Below are 27975 nucleotides of genomic sequence, written 5' to 3'. Positions count from 1 at the left end.
GTGAATGAAGGTACACAGAAATATTATGAAACTATGAAAACAGTCACAGTCATTCACTGAGCAACCCCCCTCCCCAAGTGCAATGATACAAACAGTTTACATTCCTGAGCCAAGGGTTTCTGGAAAAAATGAAGAGGTAAACACTTCTCACCCACTGCACTTACCTCCTTGGGTGATATAGTTTAACCATAAACACAGCCCGTTGCAGTGGTCCTGGTGTTTGAAAACTGTGCTGTTCTTCCTCCTGTTTCATTACGGATGTCGGGACAGATCAGAGTGGTTTAGATTGGTCAGATTGGTTTAGATTGGTCAGCGTGGTCACATGCCAGTGTCAGGTTGCATCTGGCTGCATGGATGGTAAGACTGTATTCACCCACAGTGGCAAGTGCAGCAAGGAGCGGGTGAAGAGTGTTAGTTCACCAAATCATTTTTGCTGAAATGGTGAACTTACTGGCCAGTGCAGGGTTCCCTTTATAGCTCTTTGTAAAAAATGGAGATGTCAACTACCTATACCATGATATAAATACATTTTTTAAATGGTAAACAGGCTTTAATGATTGATTTAAATTTTTGTGTTATTTACTTCACATATCTACTGAATTACCTCATATTCGATTTTTTAACTTTGATTAATTGACTCATTTATCGCATGCGTTATTAAAACACATACAAATATCACATGCAATAAACGTTCATAAATGGTCTTACCTTGAAAAAATTCTTGTTCTTTCCCGGAATTTTCTTCAACAACCTCTCAACCGTTGACTGTGTCCTCAGATCAAGCCAAACTAACAAAAATAATAAGTATATTATTATTATACAGGCTTTATATAAACGCCAACAGTTTGCGCAGCACTTTACAACATGAGGGCAGACATTACAGGTACAACATAATTCAATAGAGGACTCTGCTTGTTAGATCTTACAATCTAAAAGGGAGGGTCAAGTGATACAAAAGGTAATAACTGTGGGGATGAGCTGATGCAGAAAATAAAGTACAGGGTTTAGGTGGGGCAGGATAAAGAAAAAATGCCTTATGCCAAAAACGGCGCTTGGCTATCAGCGTTTAACCACTCAAAATCGATTAGGACACAGATGAGGTTATTATATGTAAATAAACAATATACACATAACCTGCAATCAACAATGACAATGATAATCACAGCTATAATTATGGCCTGATGGCCGAAACGCGTTGGCTTTTTTGACTGTTCGCATGCAATAACAAAACGATGTATTGGCCAACTTTCGTGGCATCAGCCTTTCTACTTTTTTTGCAAAAATATTATCTCTATACCGTAACAAATCTTTACTTTTTGAGTTCAGTGCCAACGTATACACTAAATCAGAATAGGCAAATTAAGACAAAAGTGGTTAGCGTGCTCCTCCTTACAGATTGAGTTGCCGACTATCCCCCCAATATACAAATGAAAACAGCAACGCAATCCTAATTTAAAAAACAATAAAATTTGTTAGGTATAGTTACCCTTTACGTTCTATGCAGTGTGCTTGGGCTGTCCCCCCTGTGGATGGGACACCGCAGTAATTGGTGGCCAGCTGCTTCTTTATTTTGTGCAGGTCTGGTGAAGTCTGAGCCTGTCCTCACACATGTGCTAAACTAGTTTGCTATTCTTCAACAACAAAAAGCGCCAGATGCCATACGACATACCTACAAAGTCAGGCTAGATCTCCCAGGAAGGTACTGCTAACATTGCCTTTTTATAGGGGTGCTGTGAGGCCATGGTTACATCACCAGTACCTCAGGGAAACCGGGAAGTGAAATCAACTCAAATGTATATTTCTGTTATAAATCTTAAATTTCTACATATAAATAGAGAAGGTTTTGAAAGGAGCATGCACAGATGCATGCAGCAGGACCTTATGAGTTCAGCGGGGGAAATGTTCCATCTATTAACAGTGATACTTACAGCGATTGTTAACCCAAAAGAAAAACAGATTTTGTTCCTTTAAAGCATGTTATACAGCACAGTTCTTGTGCTGTGTAATTTGGCCCCTTGTAACACATGAAACACCTGTCTGATCCTGCCTGGCTATGCCCCCCCCCCTGTAAACGGACCAGGATAATCAGGGCTGCTGAGCCCCGACACAGTGGTCTGTTTACGTTCCTCCGTCATCTGCAGCCCTGCTCTCCTGTGTCTGTGTCTCCCGTTTCCTATTCCCCCTCTGCCTGCGTGTCAGCGCTCGCCCCCCACCCCCACTCATGCTGCTCTCATATTTCATATAAAATCACCCCAACAGCGCTGTAATATACCAATATGTGTTCCTGTTTTATGTAAAAAATATGCTTATCTGTATCCATATCAGTGCGGCCCCCAGGGCTCAGCTGACGCACGTCTCTCTCTCTCTCCCCCCTCTCTTCCCCGGCTGACGTCAGCGGGAGTGCTCGGCCCCACCCACTGGAACTGTGAGCCGAAAAATGAAGAGAGCCGAAGAATCAGCTGAGCCCTGGGAGCCACGCTGATATAGATACAGATAAGCATATATATTTTTTTTACATAACACAGGCCCAGCAACATTTATTGGTATATTACAGTGAGGATGGGATGATTTTATATGTGGGTTAAAAACCACTTTAAATTCCACTTTCACTTCGTCATGTCACCAGGGTATTTTGCATCCACTCTTTAGGTTATCTAAGAGCATGCTCCAATGATACCACATCGCCAACATATACATTGGTCTTTCCCCAGTGAAATCCCACCTCCATCACACAAACGTGTTGTTGGGGGAGAAGGGGGGGGGTTAGGATACAGGGGAAGGACCAGTCTTCAGTTTCCACTTGTTTTAAACTTTTTCTTTTTTTAATATGATCAGTTGCTTCCTGGTTTTTGGCCGAGCCCAAAATGAGGTCATACATTCCAGGAGTCTCTATGGGCATTTTTTTCCTTTCATCTGGAGAAGGGGTCTTCTCAGTAAAGCTCACCCTTCTGCCTGCATGCCTGAGCTAAGGGCACATTGGATCCAGGAAGTAAATGACACATAAATCATCTGCCTTACTCAGGATGGTTGTGTCTAGAAAGGCTAGAGGGTATTTTTCAAAGTGATTCCTTAACAAAATACAGACATGGATGGATGGGCAAGTTTGCTTTGAAATTAAAAATGAATTAAATAGCATTTTGAGTGTGTGGTACTCAGATACAGTTAGGTTTCACTTTAACCCCTCTTTGGTGCAAACAGTACACTCCCTCACATTCATTCAATGCACTACTCCAAACAGTATCATCTTCTGTTCAATATTTTTATTGAGGTTTTTGTAGTAATGATAGTTACTTGTTATAGGATAGTAATCTTTGTTATACATTAAAACTTAAGATGAAGTATATATGAACGAATGCATATGTTAGAATAAAGTTACCAATCGTGGTCAAACATAGTATCCATAACAAGTGCTGAATGTAAGGTGAGCTGTGTAGTCCAATGCCCCCAGACACCCCATTTGGGCGCAAACTGTGTCATGGGGGGGCCTGGAACACATCTCTCATGTGGATCCAGTGAACCTTTAAGAATAAAATTGAAGAACTTGGAGAAACATTAACAACAGATATCATATCAGGGGGTGTTTGTTTTTTCATGCCACTTTCATGCCAGTGTGACCATTGTTTGGAGATTGAAGACAAGTGGCCTTTGTATGTAGCAAACATTTTTTCATAAGCCCCATGGGTTATTACTTCGTTTTTACTCAAGCTATCTGAGGTTCTCCAGTGGCGGAAAATGGTGAGTCTGGTGGCCAAAAGAATGTGGGTTATTATAGTGTGGAAGCAGTAAGGTATGTTTTCCATATTGATGTTCAGGATAGCTAGCTCTGGGGAAGGAAAAAGCGATAACCCTGTCACTTCAGTGATGATTTGGAATACCTCTTGCCAGAGTGTAGTTGTATGTGTACTTTGCCAGAGAAGGTGGAATAGACTTCCTATTTCTCCGCAGTTTCTCCAGCAGAGTGGTTGTGTGGTGGGGTCATATGTGTGGATCATAGAGGGAGTAATGTGCCATCTAAGGTTAATTTTGTGAACTAGTTCCCAGAGGTTTGAGGATCTAGATGCTTTGTAGTTAGTTTTGAGTGCTGTTCGCCATTGGGATTCGGTGAATGAGCATCCAAGATCTCTTTCCCATTTTAATGATAGGGATTTACTGAATGATGTCTTGTCCCCTAGCATATTGTAGAGCGGGGATATACCTTTCGTGTTTGCTGTAGGTGAGGAGAGATATGTCCAGATGAAGGGGTGTACATCAGTATGTAGGTGCGGATTGCAAAGTAGACAGTGTGTTATTTGTGTGCATTTATAGTAGTCCAGCGGAGTGAGGTGGAAAGATTCTTGTAGTGATGTGAAGGGTCGAAGGAGATTGTTAGAATAGAGGTCTGAGACAACACAAATGCCTTTGTCCTGCCATGTTTTTGTGGAGAGATTGGGTAAGAGTATGGAGAACACAGAAATCGACAACGGTATTCTATAGGGGAGGTTCCCTTGGAAGCATTGTTTAGTAGGTATTAAAAAGCTAATCTGGAGGCAACAATGGCCGTCTGTGAAAAATTAATTTTCTGTATGTTCCTACGAAGTGAACTGAGTAGCCAGACACTGAGGGCCCTACGAGGGACTTGGTATGTTTTGATGTCTAACCAAAGGACTGGTGTAATCGGGTGTGAACCATGCTTTAATTTGTGCAAGTAGTGCAGCGTTATAGTAATCTCTGAAGTTGATGAGTCCTGCTCCTCCTACCAGTTTAGGTTTTATGAGAGTGGCGCGGGAGCATCTCGCTCTTTTTTTTTTGCCATATGTAGCGTCCAAGTATTTTTTGCAGAGAAGAATGTCCCAATCATTGCTTTTAACATGTCTTGAGGAAAGGAGGCAGAGGAAGCAGCATCATTGAACAGCTGAACAAGATACTCATTCAGGATAGATTTGAATTGTTTGTAGTATTCCTCTACAAAGCCGTCTGGGCCTGGGGATTTGTTGTTTGGTAGGCTGTCTATGGCTCTGTCGACTTCTGAAATGGTGAAAGTTATGTTTAGTGTTTCTATTTGTCTGTCAGTTAAGTGTAGAAGCTTTATTGAGTCCAAAAACGCTTGAATGGAGGTGTGATTTGGTTGTGTTAGGGAAGGTTAATTTTTTAGATTATACAGGGCACTGTAATAGGCGCGGAATGCATCAGCCATATCTTGTGGGTTCCTTAATTTTTCGTTTGTGGTAGGGTGGTAGATGAAGGGTATGTGGGCTTTAACACTTTGCCCTTTGATTTGTTGGGCTAGGAGTTTTCCAGCTTTGTTGCCAGAGCTGTAAAAGTGCATTTTGCAACATTTTTGGACTTTGTCAAATTTTTCTAGAAGTAGCAATCTCAGTTCTAGGTGTAGTTTAATTAGTTTGGATTTATGATCTGGGTGTGGTTGTTTATTTAGTGAGTCAGTGCTTTGAATGTCTTTTAGCAATTTGTCAACCAGCTGCCTCCTTCGCCTCCTGTCCCTCGCACCAAGCTGAATAAACATGCCTCTCAAAATCTTTGTGGGAAGCCCACAATATCGAGGTATCAGATACTGAATCATTGTTTGTTAGAAAAAAGGATTCAAGTTCTCGGTAGAGGAGCGGTGAGTATTCGGGAGATTGGAGTATCCGTGTGTTCATTCACCATATGTATGCCGTAGAAGAGCTGACAATGTCCTCTATGGCAATGCTTACCGGTGAGTGATCAGACCATGTGGTGGGTAGGATGGTGGATGCTGATATTTTCTGTAAAGTCCATTGGTCGAGAAGGAAGAAATCAATGCGAGCGTAGGAATTATGTCAGGGTGAGAAAAAGGTATAGTCCCTCTCTTCTGCGTGTTGACATCTCCATACATCCTATAGTTGGAAAACGGGTAGCAGTGGACCCAGGGAGGGTTTACATCGTACAGAGGAGGAAGAGGAATCTAGGATGTGATCCGGGGTGATGTTAAAATTGTCGCACCATATGGTTGCTCCTTGTTGCACAGTACTGACTTTCTTGTGAAGCTTACGTAAGAAGCGTAGCTGATGTGTATTAGGCATATATACCGTAACTATGGTGTATACAGCGTCGTTAATGGAGCAAACGAGGATGATGTATCTTCCATCTTGGTCCGTTGTACAGGTATGGAGCTGAAAGGTAAGTATGTTTTTAATAGCAACAAGGACGCCTTTCTTTTTGGTTGAGGCGCAAGTGGAGGAGGTAGTAATGAAATTCTTGTGCGTGCAGCGTGGGGGATTGGAAGCCTGGAAGTGGGTCTCTTGTACACAGAGAATGTCACATTTGGATTCTCCTGCAAGTTTTCATAGAGAGGATCATTTGGCAGGATGGTTGAGACCTTTTGCGTTGATGGTTAGGATTTTGATGGTCCTTGCGGTAGTAGAATATGGAAAGGTTGTGGTTTGGCGAGTTTGAGAGATTTACAATGTTCTGTGAGGAAATATCTCGGTAGCAATAGCAGTATGTTCTGCTGGATTTTATTGCTTCTATGAGATGTTTTAGGAGTTGTGGCAGGTAACTAGTAGTAGTTGTTATGAGATGTTGAAAGGAAAGAGAATAAAAGAGAAAAGAAAAATGAAGTTATAGCAAAAAGTCTAGGTCAATAGCCTAGAAAAGACTTCTTGAGTTTGGGCACAACCAGTGCCAGGGAAGTCAAAAGATTTGGGGTGAAAAGTTTCTGAGGCCGAACATGGACTAAGACACAGAACCATGTAGAGGTGGGTGTTCCTGCAGTCGCTGTTTAGTGCGTGTCATGACCGTTGGGTCTCTGAGGCAATGGCTGGTTCTGCTGACTCTCTGCATTGCTCTGATCCATGGGTGATGTGGCAGGTGGATCTGGAATGATATGCCATCTCTGTAGGACGTGTAGACCTTCTTGGAGTGTGGTCACAATATATTTAGACCCGTTGTGAATTACAGACATTTTTGCTGGCGCTATCCATTGGTATTGGATGCTGTGATTGCGTAGTGCCTTGGTGATGTTGCTGAGTTGCCTGTGTGTGTTTGGAGAGATCCGCAAAAATTTGTAGCTGACCATATGGGTCTGGCAGATTTCCAGAGACTTTGATTTTTTTGTATGAGCTGTTCCTTCACATGATAGAAGTGGATGCGGAGGATCATATCTCTAGGTACCGCGGCGGGTAAGAAGGATGGTTTGGGGAGCCTGTGTATGCGTTCAATGACCAATTCTAATGTTTTTAAATTCAGGCATGAGAGATTTAATCAGGCCGCGCGCATACGAGGGTAGGTCAAAGGGTTGCACCGATTCCGATATCCCGCAAATTTTAATGTTATTTCGACGAGATCTATCCTCAATGTCCGCCAACTTGTCTTTTAACCACTTGGTATCTTGTATTTGGGTCTCTTGTGTGTCAATGATGTAATTTACTGTAGAAGTAATGCCACTGACATTGGTTTCAATATGAATGATTCTATCCTCCATGAGAGTTAAACTGTGGCCCAGATTTTGCATTATAGACAGCATGTCAGTTTGAAGGGAGCTCCTCAGGGGCACCAACACGTCCTTTAAGGTGGTATCTATTATTGGTTGCCCCATAGTGGGGAAAGCAGCATTTGAGTCATTTTGCAGATTCTGTTGCAGCAGTGTGACAGGCATGTGAGGAGTATGGCTTACCTCACTGTGCTCAGCAGAGGGATCCAGTCTCATACGTGCTTTAGCTGGGCTGCTGGAAGCAGGAGAACGTGGTGGGGATAGCTGTGGTCCCTTCCTGCAGTGTGGGAGCGCTTCAGGGTTGAAGGGAAAGTTTTCTGACTGCCCAGGCTGTGGAGGAGAGATAGACACTGCCAGAGCCGCCGTGGATGTTCCTTCCGTGGTGACATTTTGCCCGCTCCTCATGGCTGGTTGGTACGAGAACTCCGTGAGTTTTCGCTGGAGCCGGCTGTCTTTTCTCTTCTGTGCCATGATCCGCGGTGGCAATGGGTGTATGGTCGCCGCTCCGGTATGCGGGATTTCGCATACGGGTGTACGGCCACGCCCCCCCAAACAGTATCATCTTTATTGCCCCTGATCCAATGGTGAACTTAAACCCAGTGGCCTGCCCTATGTCCCTAGAGCCATCTACACTGTTTTTAGACTCCATGACACAGTCCCTGCTATAATACCCTTCCTCAGTTTTGATGTCTCCGTTTTAAAAACTCCACTGTCACCAATTCCACTCTCCTGTTTCATTTTCAGTGTCCTCTGCACCACCTTCACTATCCACAGCATAGTTGTGCGCAGCCTATTGCATTAGGGGGTGCACCCCAAAGCTCAAAACACACATGCCTTTCTCTGAAGCTTCAGCTGCACTGGACAGCGAATGAATGGAAAGTACTCTGTGCTCAGCGGCTTCCTGTTCATTAACAAACTGAAACATAGTAAACACTCAGTTTACTATGCTTCAGTCATGATTGAACACAGTGAGTGTGTTCATTTAAAAAAGGAAGGGGGAGGTAGATGACATATTGATTAGCCCCTTCCCCCACTCTCCACCCTGAAACATCCCCCACAGCAGCTAGGGGGAGAGAGGATAGGAGGGAAGCCAGCAGGACTGCATGGGAGGGGATGGGGAGGGCGCCCGGATGGTAGGGGGGGAATCTGCACAGCACAGAGTGATTAGTGCCCAGGCACACCTGACACATCCCCTGCACATGCTTATGATCCACAGTGCTGACACACTCCCTACCATCTACACTGCCCTGGAATCACATGTTTTACATTAATGCTTTACAACTAGACTACTGCAGTCTAGTTTATATCAGAACAGTCAGCCTACCTACTGCATTTTCTGGACAAATTCTATAAAGAACATCAAAACAGACATACACATGACTATTTGTAGAATTGAAATGGAGAACATTTATGGTTTGTTACATCTACAAAGAACTGACAATTTTCTGATCTTCCACAGTCAGGCAAAGAGTCATGCTTTTCATTGTTTACATTAATATAAGAAATCACTTTTTAAGTGGAAATTACTTGTTTAATGATTGACATATGTGTCCGCTACCTATTTTAAAAAGGTTGTAAAAACAAATAGCAGGTTGATAATTTACTTTGCTTAGTCATCTAAATGCAAACCTTTGCACTTTGCGTACTGATATTTTTCACTAAAGCGAACCGATTGACCATAAACAATGTACTGGCATGTTACTTAAGAATAAAAAGGCTTGAAAAACAACATTAGTATGGGATGGAGGCAGAAGATTCTTTACAAATCCGGCACAAAAAGAGTATTCTAATTTCTGCTTTTCTATTCACACTGCATTGGCTGCACTGAATACAGCTGTTGTCTGTATGAGCCTCCAAAAGGAGGACGGTCAGCATATTACTATCACATGATTCTCTGCAGTTTGCGTGTACACGCTGAGTCCTATGCCTGGCCAGATGGTCATAGAATTCTGCAGGGAGGGCCTCCTAATTCCTTTCACTTTAAGTACATATAAAAGTCCCCTACATTAATTCCTTACTAGCCACAATCTGTATAAAAACGTTCCCAGATGTGTCATGCCTCATGCCAAAGATGCATTAAAGGGGTTGTAAAGGTAATTTTTTTTTTTTTTTTTTAAATAACAAACATATCATACTTACCTTCACTGTGCAGCTCGTTCTGCACAGAGTGGCCCCGAACCTGGTCTTCTGGGGTCCCTCGGCGGCTGTTTCAGCTCCTCCCCGCAAGCATTTACCACCTTAATGCGAGCTCCCTCGCATGGTGGTGAGTGCTTGCGGGCGCGCTCCCGTGATACAGCCGGCGGCTATAGCAGCTCGCTGTATCACTCGGCCCCGCCCCCCGGCGCGCCGCGTCATCGGATGTGATTGACAGCAGCGCGAGCCAATGGCTGCGCTGCTTTCAATCCATCCACTGCAGCCAATCAGCGACCAGGCTGAGCTGCAATGAGGACGAGCAGCGAAGATTCGAGGCGTCAGGTAAGTAAAACGGGGGGGCTGGGGGCGGCGGTACTGTCAAAAGTTTTTTCACCTTAATGCATAGAATGCATTAAGGTGAAAAAATTTTTATCTTTACAACCCCTTTAATATACAGTTGCAATAAAAAGTATGTGAACCCTTTTGGAATGATATGAATTTCTGCACAAATTGGTCATAAAATGTGATCTGATCTTCATTTAAGTCACAACAATAGACAATCACAGTCTGCTTAAACTAATAAACACACAAAGAATTAAAGGTTACCATGTTTTTATTGAACACACCATGTAAACATTCACAGTGCAGGTGGAAAAAAGTTTGTGAACCCCTAGACTAATGAGATCTCCAAGAGCTAATTGGAGTGAGGTGTCAGCCAACCGGAGTCCAATCAATGAGATGAGATTGGAGGTGTTGGTTACAGCTGCCCTGCCCTATAAAAAACACACACCAGTTCTGGGTTTGCTATTCACAAGAAGCATTGCCTGATGTGAATGATGCCGCGCACAAAAGAGCTCTCAGAAGACCTACGATTAAGAATTGTTGACTTGCATAAAGCTGGAAAGGGTTATAAAAGTATCCCCAAAAGCCTTGCTGTTCATCAGTCCATGGTAAGAAAAATTGTCTATAAATGGAGAAAGTTCAGCACTGCTGCTACTCTCCCTAGGAGTGGGAGTCCTGTAAAGATGACTGCAATAGCACAGCGCAGACTGCCAAATGAGGTGAAGAAGAATCCTAGAGTGTCAGCTAAAGACTTACAAAAGTCTCTGGCATATGCTAACATCCCTGTTAGCGAATCTACGATACGTAAAACACTAAACAAGAATGGATTTCATGGGAGGATACCACAGAGGAAGCCACTGCTGTCCAAAAAAAACATTGCTGCATGTTTACAGTTTGCACAAGAGCACCTGGATGTTCCACAGCAGTACTGGCAAAATATTCTGTGGACAGATGAAACCAAAGTTGAGTTGTTTGGAAGAAACACACAACATTATGTGTGGAGAAAAAGAGGCACAGCACACCAACATCAAAACCTCATCCCAACTGTGAAGTATGGTGGTGAGGGCATCATGGTTTGGGGCTGCTTTGCTGCGTCAGAGTCTGGACGGATTGCTATCATCGAAGGAAAAATTAATTCCCAAGTTTATCAAGATATTTTGCATAGGTTTCCGGAACAAATTATGCTTGCAATCCAAGGTTTTACTGTAAAGCCAGCTTGGCAAATAGCAATGGGGGGACAAGAGTTTGATAGAGATATATATATATATATATATATATATATATATATATATATATATTTATTATTTTAATTGCAGCTCACCCACACTGATAGAATAACGCCATCTCTTTTTGCCATAAGCAGAACACAGGAATGCTGCAGTACCTCCGCTGCTCGACTAGTGGCAATGTGGGGAACCAATTGTCTCACTTCCTATCTCCTTACTGCGAGAGGAGCCAAGTACAGACTTGGGGGGGGGGGGGGGGGAATCAATCAGATTGGGCTTCTCTGACTGAGGATCAAGAGAGGTTTACTCGGCTCAGGCGTTCCTAAGCCTATATTCCAGTTTGTATGGTGAACTTCCACCACTTTCACTCCTTTAGCCTGGGTACCTATGCTTGGTCTTGCAGACAAGCACTGTCATATCATAGGTGTAGTTCACAGTGATGTTTGCGTGTGTGTGACCTGTATGAGCAGCTGCTGTGTGTAGAGACAACGTTGTCTTTTTATCTAGGTGTGGTGAAGGGTAGTGTTTTTTTAGCTCTGTTTTGGATCTAATATTTTTTTATACATTTTTCACTAATAAAGCCTGCTACTAATGCTGCATGGTCCCACATATAACTTCCTTTTTGGACCTCTGTTTGCCCTAATTCTGTGGTGTATGTTACACATTACAACCCAGGACCACCAAATTAATCAGGTAAATGCAAAAAAGTAAAAGGTTCAAAGACTCACCGATCGCATTATATAGGGGTTCTCCGGTTGTTTTGTCCCACACAACAGTTGTTTCCCTCTGATTACTTACGCCAATTGCTAGAAAACAAAATAAAAAATAAAAAATAAAAAATAAAAAAAAACACAAAAAGCAAGGCTTTGCAACAACAGAATATAAAAACACAATATACACACTCTAAATATGAATACAATACTAGTTTCAAATAATGGATCATCTGTATTAAAAGTCAGCAGTCAGTCCAAGACAATAATGTAAACAGATGGAGTTGTGCACAGGCAAACCTGCCCTTAATTTACTCTATTGCTATATGACTATATGTGCTTCAACTTGAGACTCTCAAAATGATAGTGTTAGGACCAAAGTATACAGAGGAGCCTTGGCGTAAGAACTGTGGCTCCCACATACATCTGCAAATGTGTGCAACTAAACCCTCTATTTTTGACATGAATTGTTAGACAGCGACTAGGTTTTTGTTGCAAGCTAGCTGGTAAGTGTGCTTGGGAAACATTTGTCTGTGATATGCAAAGGCCTTCCATGTGGACCTTACTGCAAAGGCTAGTTATAAATTGGGGTGTGATTTGGATTTGGCGAGGGGACAAATTGGATGCCTCCCGCAGCCATTATGCTCTTGCTGGGGGGCTTCCAGTGCGTCCCTGTGCCTTTAAGGAGTGGGCTCCCTCCACGCAAACCTGACCTTATTCTAAAGTTTATTGGCAAAAATAAGGGACAACAGGTGCAAAGCTGCCCTTAATTCATCCACTGCTATATACTGTATGTTCCAACTAGGAGAATCTCAAAAATATAGGAGTTATACAGAGGAGACTTGGTGAGGTGGTTGGGATCCCACATTTATTTGCAAATGTGTGCAACTAAACCCTCTGTTTTTAACATGAATTTTTAGACAGGATTGTTTTTTTTTTTTTTTTGTTTTTTTTTTTTTTGCGCGTAGGCTAGCTGGAAAGTAAGCTGGGAATTTTGTCTGCTTGTGATGTGCACATTGCATACCATCTCACTTATTCATGTTCTTAATTACCTTTGATGTTGGTGATTTCTATGCTTAGCTGAGTTAGTTTTTCACAGGTTTTTTCTACACATTCATACACAGACTGTAAAATCTCCTTTGGATCCTGCTCCACCCATCTGCAAAGAGGAAAAAGAAATACAAACAAAAGAAACTATGTGTTTAAAAATACATTTAAGCATTTTCTCTTAAGGTGCTAAATATTAATTAAAGTGTATGCATATTCTACAATTTAAACAAAGTAAGTGAGTGTTTGTAAACTTTAAAGGATACGATTACTAAAAAAAAAAAAAAAAAAAAAAAAAAAATGCACATTTTTTTTTGCAGGTAAAAATAAAAAAGGAGCCCGGAAAGCATTACATCAGCAATCAGCAGATAGCTGGGCAGGCAGATACACTGACAGGAAGACTCAATGAACTACCACAGCGCTCAACAGCGCCGTGGTAGTTCATTGAGAACTACAAGCTGACATCCACAAAGGATTGGCTGAGTCAGAAGCGTGGGCTGATGATGTCACAACCTCTGACTCAACCAATCAGAGGAATCTTTGTATTCATCGCTAGAATACATCACTTTCTCTGAATAGCTGAGCGCCGATCAGTTTCTACCATGTTTCGGGTATGAGACATGAAGTCTTAGCTCAAACCTGGAACACAGTGTGGGATGCCTTATGTAGCTGAGGCTACATACAGTTTATATCGAACATCCAGTGGCCTCACATGTTAGTTTGGCAGACAGTTTGGCCCAAAATGAACTATGTAAAGTATAATCAAAAAGTTCAGCTTTAAAGTGGTTGCAAAGGCAGAAGATTTATCTTAACGCATTCTATGCATTAAGATAAAAAAGCCTTCTGTGTGCAGCAGCCCCCCTCATACTTACCTCTAAGTCCGGCGATGTTGCACGAGACTCAGCTGCCCAGGACTCTCCCTCCTCATTGGCTGAGACAGCAGCGGTGCGCCATTGGCACCCACTGCTGTCAATCAAAGTCAGTCAACCAATGAGGAGAAAGGGGGCCGGGCCACGGCTTTGTGTCTGAATGGACACACAGAGCTGCGGCTTGGCTCGGGTGCCCCCATAGCAAGCAGGAGGGAGGGACCAGGAGCACAGAAGAGGGACCAGAGAAGAGAAGGATCTGGGCTGCTCTATGCAAAACCACTGCACAGAGCACCTAAGGCTCCGTGCACACTGAAGCTCATAAATGGCAGTTTTTGGGAGTTTGGGCATTTTTTTTTGTTTTTTAACAGCCCATAAATGCCCCTCTATGATATCCTATGTGTCCATGCACACATGGATGTTTTTGTACATTTATCAGCAGGGGAGTTTATGGGCTGTTGTCTGAATGCCCTAAAATCGTGTTTAAGAGCAGTCCTAAAAATGCCAGATGCTGGTAAAGGCTGTTAAATGCAGTTTAACCCTGTAAACAGAGCGTTAAGCCTCGTCAGGCATTTCTCTGCCTCTATTCAAAATCAGTGGTTCCCTATGGGAGCCCACTGATTTGAATAGAAGTCGCACCAGAAGTCAGATCACAATGATCCAACTTGCGGTGCAACTTGTGTGCTGAGGATGTTGAAGGGTAACCCCCGCCAAAATGAAAAAAAAAAAAAAAAATAATATGGTGTGGGGTTTCCCCCCCCCCACGACAATTCTAGACCCTTCGGTCTGGTACGGATTTTAAGGGGAACCTCCCACGCCAAAAAAATGGCGTGGGGTGTCCCCCCCAAAACCCATATCGGACCCTTATCCGAGCACGCAGCCCGGCAGGTCAGGATGAGGGGGGGGGGGGGGGGAGTTGAGTGAGCAGCCCTCCCTCCTGGACCATACCAGGCCACATGCCCTCAATATTGATGAGGACAAGGGCCTCTTCCCGAAATCTCTGGTCAGTGGTTGTCAGGGTCTGCGGGCGGGGGCTTATCGGAATCTGGAAGCCACCTTTACGAAAGGTTCCCCCAGATCCCTGTCCCCCCACCCTATGTGAAGGAGTATGGGGTACATTGTACCCCTACCCATTCACCTAAAAAAAGGTGTCAAAAACAAACACTGTACACAGCATTACACCGGGAGATCAAGTCGAGTCAACATCGGAAGAAGAACAGGAGGGAGAAGACAGCGGCGATGACCTGGCAAAAGAGCGAGAAGACAGGGGAGAGAGAAGATAGCGCAGAGAGGAAAAGAACTGGTAGAAGGAGAAGACATCGCCGGAGGAAGGAGAAGAGCTGAAGAGGGGAAAAGGAATCGGAAGAGATGCCCGAGCTGCCTTAAAAAATACTTTAAAAACTTGTGTACAGGGTTTGTTTTCAACACTTTTTTTTTTTTTTTTTAGGTGAATGAGTAGGGGTACAATGTACCCCATACTGATTCACATAGGGTGGTGGGCCGGGATCTGGGGGCCCCCTTTTTAAAAGGGTTCCAGATGCCAATAAACCTCAGCCCGCAGAGCACGACAACCACCGGCCAGGGTTGTCGTCAGGAAGAGGCCCTTGTCCTCATCAACAAAGCACCCCCCCCATGTTGAGGGCATGTGGCCTGGTAGTGTCCAGGGGGGGAGCTCGCTCATTTGTTCGCCCCCCCCCATCCTGACCTGCCGGGCTGCGTGCTCGGATAAGGGTCTAGTATGGGTTTTGGGGGGACCCCACGCCATTTTTTTTGGAGTGGGAGGTTCCCCTTAAAATCCATACCAGACCGAGGGGTCTGGTACCGTCCGGGGGGGGGGCGACTCTACACCAACTTTTTTTCATTTTGGCGGGGGTTCCCCTTCAACATCTTCAGCACACAAGTCGCATTGCAAGTCCGATCATCATGATCCGATTTCTGGTGCGATTTCTATTCAGATCAATGGGCTCCAATAGGGAAACATTGATTTTGAGTAAAGGCAGAGAAACGAGGCTAAAAGCTAGCACGGCTAGACGCGCATTGACGCCAAAGCAAAACGCTGATAAGAAAAATTGCGTTTTTAAAACAGCGTTTTCCTGCCAGCAATCCGACATCCAGAATTACTTTTTTGAGCGTCCTGTGTGCATGGTGCCTAAAAAAAAAAAAAAAAAATAATGTATTGCATATGCAACTTGACTGCTTTATAGTAACACATCATTTGCACTTTAACTGTAACCAAGAAGTCTGATAATAACAGATAGTAATCAACTGAATCTTAAAAAAAAAAAAAAAAAAAAAAAGGAAGAAGAAAGGAGGTCATAAAATGAATCCTTGAGATGCTTACGTAATCTTCTCCTGTTTTAGGAGGTTAGGTGTGGAAAAAAAAGACAACTGTGTATTGTTCATTTTTAAAGCACTACTGAAAAAAGTGCTAATCAAAGTGTAATAAAAAGGATAAAGTAGGTGCCTATATTCCTCAGTAAGCCAGAACACAGAATGCATGAAGATTAACAGCCAACGATAAAATACGGCACGAATGAGCAACATGTGACATTGACTCACCCTTCTTTTGGAAACTTCTGTTGAATTTCCACTTGATGGTGACTAAGCAACTCAGCTGTTTTGGCATTAAAGACCTGTATAATAAAATATATTCTTTTTCAGTACCACAAGATGTAATGAAGGATATAAAAGTTCACAGGGTAAAAATTAATTGTGATTTCTCAGTCTCAGATTCTAAAATAAACATTGTATTCCTCTGTGTATCATTGGGGTGATTTCACTTTATTTTATACAACAGACGGTGAGGGGAAACCTCCCCAAAATGAGGGAACACACGTTAGTGGTCGCCAGAACAGGAGGCAAGGCATCACCTCTATTCCTGCTCAGCAAACACATTTCCAGTTTCCTCTCACTTTTTGCAATTATGATCATCAGGACAGAGACAATACATTTCCCTAACAGGGACACAGAGCAATACAAACCTGACATGGGGTGTTAACATCTCTCCACTCTTTAAGAAAAAGGTTATACTTTAGAGCCCAACTCTAGCCAAAATCGTTTTTTAGCTTAAAATGAAGGGGTCAATTCACTTATAGGGCGTACACACGGTCAAACTTTGTTCGGACATTCCGACAACAAAATCCTAGGATTTTTTCCGACGGATGTTGGCTCAAACTTGTTTTGCCTACACATGGTCGCACAAAGTTGTCAGAATTACCGATCGACAACCACGCGGTGACGTACACCACGTACGACGAGACTAGAAAAGGCCGGTTCAGAACCAAGCGTGGCACCCTTTGGGCTCCTTTTGCTAATCTCGTGTTAGTAAAAGTTTGGTGAGAGACGATTCGCGCTTTTTCAGACTCGTGGCTTTCGGATCGTTTTCTGCCATTCAGTTTGTGCTTGTGGGTTTGTATCTGCTCTTCAGTGCGTGCAAGCAAGTTCCGCGTGACTTAGTCATTGTATTCTTGTTCGTTCGTTACTGTTTTTCAGGTCGCTCTTCACAGGCCTTGCTGTTCTTCAGTGCGTTCTGTTACTTCGTTCTGAGCAGCCGACCGTTTTCTAGCCATGTTTCATATGCGTACTCCTCGTACAGTTCGTGCTGTGCGGGGGCTTGGTGTTGGGGTCCTGACCTTGACACAAGTCCAGTCCATGAACAGGGTGGAGAGGAGTTCATGGACCAAGAATTGGTTGCTTCAGCGTGACCAGTTCTGTCATATGCCTTTGCTCTGTGAGATCCGTGAGAATAATCCTGATGATTTCAGGAACTTTCCCTGGATGACGGACCCCGTATTTCACCGTTTGTTGGCTTCACTGACCCCCTATATCAGCAGGCAGGATACCTGCATGAGGCAAGCCATCACTCCGGAGCGGAGGTTGGTCGCTACCCTGCGGTATTTGGCCACAGGGAGAAGTCTGCAGGACCTCAAGTTCTCGACAGGCATCTCCCCCCAGGCTCTTCTTTGTGGACATTTACTGCTTGTGTTTGTTTGAGCTGACCCTGACAGAAATGTGTGGAGTCCAGAAAATGTCGTGATTGTGTAACCTTATACAAAGCACTGTTGGCTGTTATTTACTAAATGCAAAGACACTTTGCACTACCAGTGCACTTGCAACTGCACTGAAACTGCACTTGTAGTGCAAAGAGGATTTGCCCTTAGGAAATTACCCCCATTTTCTCATAAAACAACAGTTACATCACCCCAAAAGTGTTGTAGCGTTGAGACAATAATCCACACATTCTTGATGAACAATCTTTTTAATACCTGCACAATCACATGTGCATTTACCAAAGGTTTTTCTGACAAACCAACATGTTTGTTGTATAACAATTTTTGTGGTGTCATTATCCAAAATCAAAATGTGCATTTTATAGAAAACAGGCCTGTATAAAACCCACAAGAAAGACACAAATCTTGATCTTACAAAGTTCACATTTGGTAGAACTGGAAGGCAATATCAGACATGAGTATTTAGGAACTGTGTTTGATATTGCGTTCAAATGGGGGGAAATCACCCCAGGAAAAGCCAAATTTGGAAGATGCACACAAATTTCACAATGTCAACATGTGCTATCTGCCATCAGGGGGGATGAAGGGACGTGTTTTTGGGGAGAAAGCCCTTCCTCAACTCTACTTTATAATTGAGGAAGGGGTTGCACCCCCAAAACGCGTTCATTGATCTCCCGTGATGGCAGATAGCACATGTTGACACACTGTGTGCATCCTCCAAATTTGGCTTTGGGAAAAATCACAAAAACATTTCGCACATTGTAGCACACAAAAGAAGAAAGTGATTTGGAGGGGCTTTAAACTCGCCCCAAAACATCAATGATGTTTTTATATTTTGGAATAACATCATTGATGTTTTGCTTGATGTTTTCCAATTGTAAATTACACCCCATGATCTCCCCGATCAGGATCTGGGCACTTTCGGATGTGAAAGGATCTTCATCCACAACCTCACGATCACCTAAAAAGAGAGGAACCCCAAAATAAATTAGGTCTAAAAAAAATGCCGCCATCCATCTCTTATCTGAGCATGTGGTCGCAGACACTTACCTGTTGTGGTGACTAGTTCCACCACGTCTTCTTCCTCCTGCTCATCTTGTGTTGGGGGGATTTCCCCTTCTTCCAGAGGGGGGGGGGCTCTGGTCTCCTCGGATGAGGGGTGTCCTCCGAGTCTTTTCTCCCCTATGTAAAACAAAAATGGTATAATTAGCACACAGATATTTGATGGCAGAACTATAAATAGGAAACATTGCTTGGAAGTGGGGTACAATGATCTATTTTAGCCGAGTTCCAAGATGTAGCTTTTTTAGTGTCCTTTCTCAACCTGCAATACTTTACCTGTTTGGTACAAGCTTCACAGATGGAGACCCCCCTATAGTATACACTGGAGCACCTGTGTGGCCCCCCTAATAAAAATGGTGTTCTGGGGTCCCACACTAGTGCTCCAGCGTCCAGATGTGAAAACAGCTGCTCAGTGTCCTCTCCTTACACACAATCTAGTTTGCATTTCATTCTAGTAACAAAGCCATCTACACAACCCAATTCTTTGAAGCCAAGTATAGGGCGTCAAAATGGTGGCCAAATGCATATGGCCTAAACAATGGTATTTTAGAGTCCGAAATAAAAATGTGTGATCCGAACGAATAATGTGCCCATGAACATGAAAGTTGCCATTTTAAACTGTACAACAGTTCCTAAAAGCACATGGAGCAGCACGAACGTAATAAACCCATAAAGAATAGGAACACAGCACAAATACTTACTTTTTTGCAGCACTCTCTGGATCTTTCTGTACTGCTCATGTTCTCGTAATTTCAGGTCCGACCACCGCTTCCTGAGCTGATCTTTCGATCGTCATACCCTGAATTTCCGGTGCAGACTCCTGACCACTTTCGCCATGATCTTGGCCTTTCGGACATTGAGGTTGGGGTAAGGCCCATACTTTCCATCATAGTCGGCCTTCTTCAGGATGTCCACCATCTCCAACATCTCCCCAAAGGACATATTTGAGTCCTTTAATCTCCTTCTGGATCGGGACGTTTCAGGCTCCGGCCTTTCCTCCTCCTCGTTGCTACAATTAGCACGATCCTGCTGTCTATCCGCCATGTGCTCTTCCCCCACTGCGCCGAACGAAAAGGGGCGGGGAATAGACTAGAAAGAACGTCAGGGGCGGGCGGAGTTATACGCATGCACAGTGTGTATAAATCGTAACGCGCGCGTCTTACGTACGATCTGTGAGCGGAGGAAGGAGCATCGGAGACGCCGATCGTGCTAACGAAGGTAGGATCTAAACTTGGGCCTATACCGCTTCGAAATGGAAGCCTATATTGTAACAAGATTAGGGGAGTTTGGCCTGACATTAGGGTTTGTCTTGTGTTGTGTCTTGCAGAGAAAATGGATGGGTTCAACGACCACAATTTCTTGCCCCTGTTTATTGACAAGTACAGGGAGCTGCCCTGTCTGTGGCAAGTGAGACACCCCCACTATAACCACAAACAGAAGAGGCAGGCAGCGCTGGAGAAACTGCTGGAGTTGGTGAAGCCGGTGGTCCCCACAGCAACCATCCCTTATTTAAAAGCTAAAATTGGTGGCCTAAGGAGCACTTATCTTAGGGAGCGCAAGAAGGTCACAGATTCCCAGAGATCCGGAGCTGGAGCAGATGACGTTTATGTCCCCAAGCTGTGGTACTACGAGAGACTGCGATTTCTGTCAGACCACACTGAAGTCAGGGAATCCCTCTCCACTCTTCCTTCCACGCTTCCTTCCATCCCAGCTGAGGCTTCCGATGTCCAACCTGGGCCTTCCAGCCAGGAAGAAGTGGAGGAGCCCAGCTGGAGTCAGGTATAGCATTCTTCTACAGATTTCTGGGCAATAAATAAATTATGTTTACTAGATGTTATTATTGATCACTAATTGCTGATTAAAAAAAGTGTTTTACATATCAATAGACAGTAGTGGGCACCCAAAATTGGGACAAGAATGAAAAATGCTGGGCTCAGAAGGATAGTCTGTTATATTTGTTAAAGCGGGGGTCCACCTATCTATCGTTTTTTTTTTTTTTGGAGTTCATTCACAAACTTTTCTTCTCATGATTATCTACTCACATGTTCTGTGTAATAAGTCCGCCTTTGTCCGATTTCGTTGTAAAGAATAACTTATAAAATTCACTGAAGGCGGTTTCCATCTTCATTGTGGGCATTTGAAGCCCACAAGCATGTATTTCCTGGATGCGGTGAATGCTGGGAGCAGAGATGTTGTGATGACGCTGTTGCACAATGCATGCTGGGAAGCCTGAGACTAGCTCCCAGGGGACTGTGGGAGGTCTGGGAAAGGCTAGAAACACGCCCACTCCCATGGGAGGAAAACCAGGAAGTGCTAAGAAGATTAGAAAAAAAAAAGGTAATTACGGCGATTTAAATTTTTTTTACACAACATGTCAGCATCTAGGCAAGGAAGAGAATGCATAGAGATAATGTTCAAAATTTGGGTGGAACCCCGCTTTAACATTCAATTTGCAGCAGTCAGCAGGTGAAAATTGTGTGTGATTGATGAAAACAATACTAAAACTATGTCCCTTTTTCATACACAGGAAGACCTCAGCCAGGAGGGGGTTGTGGAATGTGGCAGCCAGGAGGAGGCGGGGATTAGTGGCAGCCAGGAGGAGGCGGGGATTAGTGGCAGCCAGGAGGAGGCGGGGCTAAGTGTCAGCCAAGAGAAGCCTGGGACAAGTCGCAGCCTGACTGAGTCTCAGGTTCCTCCCCTCCGCCTGCCACATAAACGAGCCAGGAAGATGACTCCCAGTCCTGTGCAGGATTCAGCATACAGGCTGATCCAGGAGGCTTCGGCGTCCCTCAGAGCCTTCCCCAGTCCTGAAGAGGCCTTTGCCTGCATGGCTGCCACCAAATTGCAGGGCATGCAGGAGGGCCAACGCAGGATCTCTGAGGACCTGATTTATAAAGTCCTACGTAAGGGGGAGAGTGGGGAACTGACACCCAAGACGGATGTCATTGAGATGGACGATCCTCCTCCTCCTCCTCCTCCTCCTCCTGCTGCCACAACTCCACCACCACAGCCAAAGCCTGTAAGGAAGCGTGGAAGGAAGACCAAAGAGTGATGACCCTGGGTTCAGTCTGGTCTGACAGAAGATGCAGTCTCTCGTATGACCACAGCCTGGGGACACAGATGTCATCTGCTGCTTTCCGGATCTCTGGGACTTCTGGACCAGACTGCCCTCCCTTAGATAAGGACTCCTCAGGCCACCAATTTTGCTTTTAAATAGTTGATGTCTGCCCTGGGGGTCCAAGGCTTCGCCCACTTCTGCAGTTTCTCCAGCGTTGCCTCCCTCTTTGTTTTTTTATAGTTGTGACCCCTTAATAAAATTTTTTTAGGTAAATTCTACTCTCCTGTGTGTGTTTTCATCCAAAAAGGACAGTTTGTTGGTGACGATTCAGGTACATTTCTAACATAAAATGTGAAATTAACAAGGGACAACAACACCAAACAATCTCCTACAGATTAAATAGAACAACATATCAATGGTGTTGTGGGAACTTGTCACAAAAAACACACAAACATTTTCGGGAGTACAAATCAAAATCACCAAAAAAAAAAAAAAAGAGAAACACAAAAAAAGATTCTACATTAAAGGCAAAAAAAAAAAAAAAAAAAATTATATACAAAAATATGTTGTCAGATGTGAGAAATCTAAATATATTGAGGGAATCCCGATAAATAGTAACGAAAGAAGTTTGTGAGAATTGTGTGTGAATATGAGCAGCAAAACTACTTAATTCTTGTCACATTATAAAGAAGAAGAGAGTGCGCTGTATTAAACCATTTTGAACATTGCAGCGTGACGAAAGTGCTGTATCCATTGCGAACGCTAAGTTTACCTGTCCCGTGTTGGAATTTCTTCGGAGCATGCGTGGCACTTTGTGCGTCGGAACAGGCCACACACGGTCGGAATTGACGCGATCAGATTTTGTTGTCGGAAAATTTTATCTCCTGCTGTCCAACTTTGTGTGTCGGAAAATCCGATGGAAAATGTCCAATGGCGCCCACACACGGTCGGAAATTTCCGACAACACGCTCCGATCGGACATTGTCCATCGGAAAATCCGACCGTGTGTACGGGGCATAAGAGTTAAACAATGGCTCATGCAATACGGTAAAATACCGCCTGCGGTAACAATTGTTCAATTTTTTACGAATTTTGCGTTAAATACCGCAAGCAGTATTTGTGCGATTTAGTGGTAATTAATGTGGTAATTTACTGCATTGAGCTGGTTGCTAAGCAATGGGCCAAGACGCCGACCTCCGCATCCTTTACTGCTTGCCGCCCGCCCACCGTCAAATGATGGCGGGGTGGTGTGGCTCTCGTTCTGGGACTATGTCATGTGACGGTGTCCTAGAAGGGCCGCTCGGGCGCGCAGCGATCGCGGCCGCGTTGCTGGGACATGGCGCGACCCCGATCTCTGTAAAGAGCCGAGGCTCTTTAACCATGTGATCGGCTGTGTCCAATCATTGCTATTCACATGTAAACAAGGAAGAGCCGGTAATCGGCTCTCCTCACCTCACACTGACAGAGTGTGTGGTGAGGAGAGCCGATCAGCGGCATCTCCACGCAGGGGGACATCTAGGAATGTAATCAGGGAACTGATCATCAGTACCCTGATTACAATATTGCAATATAGTGTCACAAATCAGTGCCCACCATTGCCCACCAATGCCAGCTATCAGTGCCCACCAGTGGCAGCAGTGACCACCACTGCCCACAAGTGCCACCAATCAGTGCCCATTAGCAATGCCAGTCATTGCTGGCAATCAGTGCCTCCTATCAGTGCTGCCCCATCAATGCCCATCAGTAATGTCCATCAGTGTTGCCCATCAGTGCCCATCAGTACCGCCTATCCGTGCCCACCAGTGTCGCCTATCAGTGCCCAGTGCCACCTATTAGTGTCACCTAACAGTGCCCATCAGTGTCACCTATCAGTGCCCATCAGTGCCACCTATCAGTGCCCATCAGTGCCACCTATCAGTGCCTCATCAGTGCCACTTAATCAGTGCCCATAAGTGCTGCCCCATCAGTGCCGCCTCATCAGCACACATCAGTGAAGGTGAAAAATTACTTAGTTACAAAATTTACTGACAGAAAAAAAAATAGAAAACATTTTTTCTTCAAAATTTTTTGGTCTTTTTTTTTGTAAAAAATAAAAAAAAAAAACAGCAGTGATTAAATACCACCAAAAGAAAGCTCTATTTGCGTGAAGAAAATGATAAAAAAGTTTGTTTGGGTACAGTGTTACATGACTGTGCAATTGTCATTCAAAGTGCGACAGCGCTAATAGCTGAAAAATGGCCTGGGCAGGAAGGGGGTGTAAGTGACAGGTAGGCAAGTGGTTAACAACCGAAACCTCCCCTGTACCAGGCCCTCCAGAGCCCCCCTGTACCAGGCCCTCCTGAGCCCCCCTGTACCAGGCCCTCCGGAGCCCCCCTGTACCAGGCCCTCCGGAGCCCCCCTGTACCAGGCCCTCCGGAGCCCCCCTGTATTGTGCCCCCCTTTACATTGCCCAGCCCCCCTTTTCTCTGCCCTGCAGATCCCTGTACACTGCTCTACATCCTACTGACATCTATACACTGCAATATATCTTACAAAGCTCTGTACACTGGGCTACCTACTACTAACCTCTGTACACTGCCCTACCCACTACTGACCTCTGGGGGCTTGCTAGTTATAAAAAAAAAAAAAAAGGGTTGAGGCAACCCGGTGATCTTCGCTCTCTTCCATGTTGTCATGGGAGATCTCCACCTCTCAAAGGTTGCCTACCCCTGGCCTAAATCCACATTCATAGGCAAAGCGAAGATTCACATATCTGCCCATATTCCCGGACCCTCTGACCATTTTGTCATACTGATTCATTAGAGGTAGTCTCTCTTTATGCATGGTTTCCAACAGAGTTGAGTTGATTTTGAATTGCCCAGGTTTGTGACAGGCCTGTATTGAAAGAAATATACAGCAGATCTCTCCTTTGAAAAAAATGCCAGTTTCTTGGCTGTCATGCTGTCCCTCTAGCTTTAACAGTTTCTTAGTCCTTGACTTGGAACGAGTATGCAGCTCAAGCCCTTACCTTCACTTGCTATATGCTTTATCTGAGTCACGGACTTAAAAATGATTAAAGCTTGGCACAGTCATGCAACTAAGACTGCTGCAAGGACAAAGCAAAATGAATCTTAAGCTACTTCAAGGGAGCATTACTAATGCCTTCATCAGTTTATTTTTTTGCTCCACGTGGCAATTCCCATCAGGTGTATTACAAGGAAGAAACGGATGGCCACAAATAGATTTTGTTTTCTTAGGCGAACTGCCAAACTGGATATTGTACCTGCACAGATACCATTAGTGAGCCATTATAGCAGACTCAGGGTCATTTAAAAGACCTGGCTGTTTGCTCCGCAAAAGACCAAATAAAATAAGCAGGTTGGGCTGGGAGCCCAGATAGCAGCCTACGGGAGAAATACATCATTTAATAGGAAAATAAGCAGATAAACTCACACTGAAATGCTCAACCAAAGAAGAAGATTATGGACATATTCCAAGAAGGGATAATTCATAGTAGTGAGATAACAAGCAATATATTTAGGAGTGTCTAATACCACATAAAATTGCTTCAACTCTTGTAGTTTGCTCTAACACTGACCAGTGAAATAGCCCCTGAACTGGTTATTAGCCATAGGAGCAGAGAATAAAGACACCTAAGAATTCAGGAAAATTCATTACAACCACAGGAGTTCCAATCCTTCTCCCCACCCCCCATGCACACCAAAAAAATAAATAAAATAAAAAAAAGTTGGCTGAGTATATGCATCAACCCTTTTGCTATCGTCAAAGTTATGCTTGAGCAGTACTTCTTGTAGCGTGTATTTATCAGCTGGCAAGCCACTAACTCTCTATTCATGCTGCTGTGGCCCTACTAAAGTGTAACTGAACCTGGAAGTGTTCATTCCTGGTTCAACATTACTCTTGTGCCAATTAATAAAAAAAATCAATTCATCAAAGTAAAACATCGAATTTTTAGGTAAATACCACATATTCAGTAAATACGTAAGGCAAATTCATGGCATGGGTAGTCATATTTTTAGGAATGCCTCCCCCTGTCCCAAAGCACCTTGTCCCCATGTTAGACCCCTTCACACTGAGGCAGTTTTCAGGCATTTTAGCTCTAAAAATAGCGCCTGTAAAACGCCTGAAAAGCGCCTCTTGTGATGCCTCCCCAGTGTGAAAGCCCAAGTGCTTTCACACTGGGGCGGTGCGCTTGCGGGACAGGAAAAAAAAAAAAAAAAAAAAGCTTTCAGCGCTGTCATATTCTGAATGGCAATTGAGCGGTCATGCAACACTGTACCTATACAAAATTTGTAGGATTTTTTTTCTACAGAAATAGAGCTTTTATTAGTATTTAATCACTGCTGGGCTTTTTATTTTTTGCTAAATAAACGGAAAAAAAAAAAGACCAAAACTTTTGAAAAAAAATTACGTTTTTCTTTGTTTCAGTTACAAAAGTTTACAATAAAAAATTGTTCATAGATTTAGGCCAACATGCATGTATTCTGCTACATTTATTTGGTGAAAATAACTCAGATCAGTGTTTATTATTTAGTCTGTTGGAAAGTTATAGAGTCCACAAACCATGAATCTGAAACGATATAAATATACTATACATCTGATAATCAGATATTAGTACGGCCTTTCTCATTTGAGACCTGAAATGCCAAGACAGTACAGATGACCCATTTTTGGAAAGTAGACAGTCCAATGAATTTAGAAAAATGGTGAGTTTTTTGGATAATAAAGAAACAAAAAAAAATAATCATAGTAATAAAAATAAATAAATACATAAAGAATCACACACATTAACACATTTTTTTCCAATTTTCTAAAAAAAAATTCTTTATTACTTTTTTCTACAATTTTTTGGTTTGCATACTCTCCCAATAATAACACTGTTCTACTCTGAGGAGGTGATCAGGATTTTTTTTTTAATGCACATGAATATCACGGTTATGAACAACCATTTTTTACTGAATGAAATTGATTCATTCGCTGTTCACCACTGTGATTGGCCACAGCTAATCACATGGTAGTACAGATCAGCTGTGATTGGCCCAGTGAGTGACCAATCACAGAGACCAACACAATAGTACACAATAAATGGCATGAATTTTAGACAGGCTATACACAGTTCCTATTGAACTGGTTGAGATTTGAACTCTGTATAGGCAGGCTGAATGTACCAAGTTGATTGATCAATCACAATCAACTTGGGGAGAATCAGCCTGCTGGGTTTTACCTACAATTATTGCTAGAGGGTGCTTTAGCCGCTAGCAACAATCAATGTTTTCTCCCGGCAGGGAGAACTATTGAACTGGTTGAGATTTGAACCCTGTATGGGCAGGCTGAATGTACAAAGTTGATTGATCAATCACAATCAACTTGGAGATAATCAGCCTGCTGAGTTTTACCTACAATTATTGCTAGAGGGTGCTTTAGCCGCTAGCAACAATCACTGTCTTCTCCCGGCGGGGGCGGCTTTCCCTGCCGCGAGAAGACAATGGCTGGGGAAGAGGGATTCCCGCATCAACACGGTCTGTGTTGATGGGGGAATCAACTAAGTTTATTTCCTGTAACCCGTGGTTGCAGGAAAGAATTTCACTCTGTGTAGGGCTGGCCTTAACCATCACGGTTGCATTATTGATGAGTTCTTGCTGCACAGATCGGAAATGTCTCACTGCCTGTGATTAGCGCTGTGGAGTGTCAGCTTCCTGGCAGGCGCAGGCATGTGGAGTTGCGAACATGCCTTAGCTCATCTTTACATACTAGTACATTATGACTTAAATTTGCAGGGGGGGGGGGGGGGGGCGGCATTTTTTTAAAGCTCTTAATGAGACTGCTAAGGTAACAAATCTTCTGCCTTTAAAATAACTATTGATTCAGAGAAGGGACACATACACCTCCTTCAAGCTGGTCATAGATGGAATAAAATTTGGCTGGTTCAGCAGGGACCGATCAAATTTTGATCACGGTGTGGCTGTCCCTGCTAGACAGAAGAGGGTTCCTCCATCCAACAACTAACCATCTCTGCCCAGCTTTATTCAAAGACCTTCATTCAATGGGAGCGACAAGCAAGTGTATAGCTAGTG

The 27975-nt window shown here is 43.7% G+C and overlaps 1 protein-coding gene across 3 annotated transcripts in view; it reads right to left on the bottom strand.

The window, feature by feature from the left end:
• The window catches only part of GK (glycerol kinase), a 119223-nt gene that overhangs the window by 71218 nt on the left and 20030 nt on the right, over nucleotides 1-27975 (bottom strand). For all 3 annotated transcript variants that reach the window (XM_073614830.1, XM_073614832.1, XM_073614831.1), the window contains exons 2-5: nucleotides 16331-16404; nucleotides 12911-13017; nucleotides 11877-11954; nucleotides 709-788 (exon numbers count right to left, since the gene is read on the bottom strand). In XM_073614830.1, the coding sequence (XP_073470931.1) occupies nucleotides 709-788; nucleotides 11877-11954; nucleotides 12911-13017; nucleotides 16331-16404 (339 nt within the window). The remainder of the gene's footprint in view (nucleotides 1-708; nucleotides 789-11876; nucleotides 11955-12910; nucleotides 13018-16330; nucleotides 16405-27975) is intronic.

The sequence above is a fragment of the Aquarana catesbeiana genome, linkage group LG02 (assembly GCF_042186555.1).
Source record: "Aquarana catesbeiana isolate 2022-GZ linkage group LG02, ASM4218655v1, whole genome shotgun sequence".
Taxonomy (NCBI): Eukaryota; Metazoa; Chordata; class Amphibia; order Anura; family Ranidae; genus Aquarana; species Aquarana catesbeiana.
The sequence above is the reverse complement of the archived record's forward strand: the minus strand, read 5'-3'. Positions and strand labels throughout refer to the sequence as shown.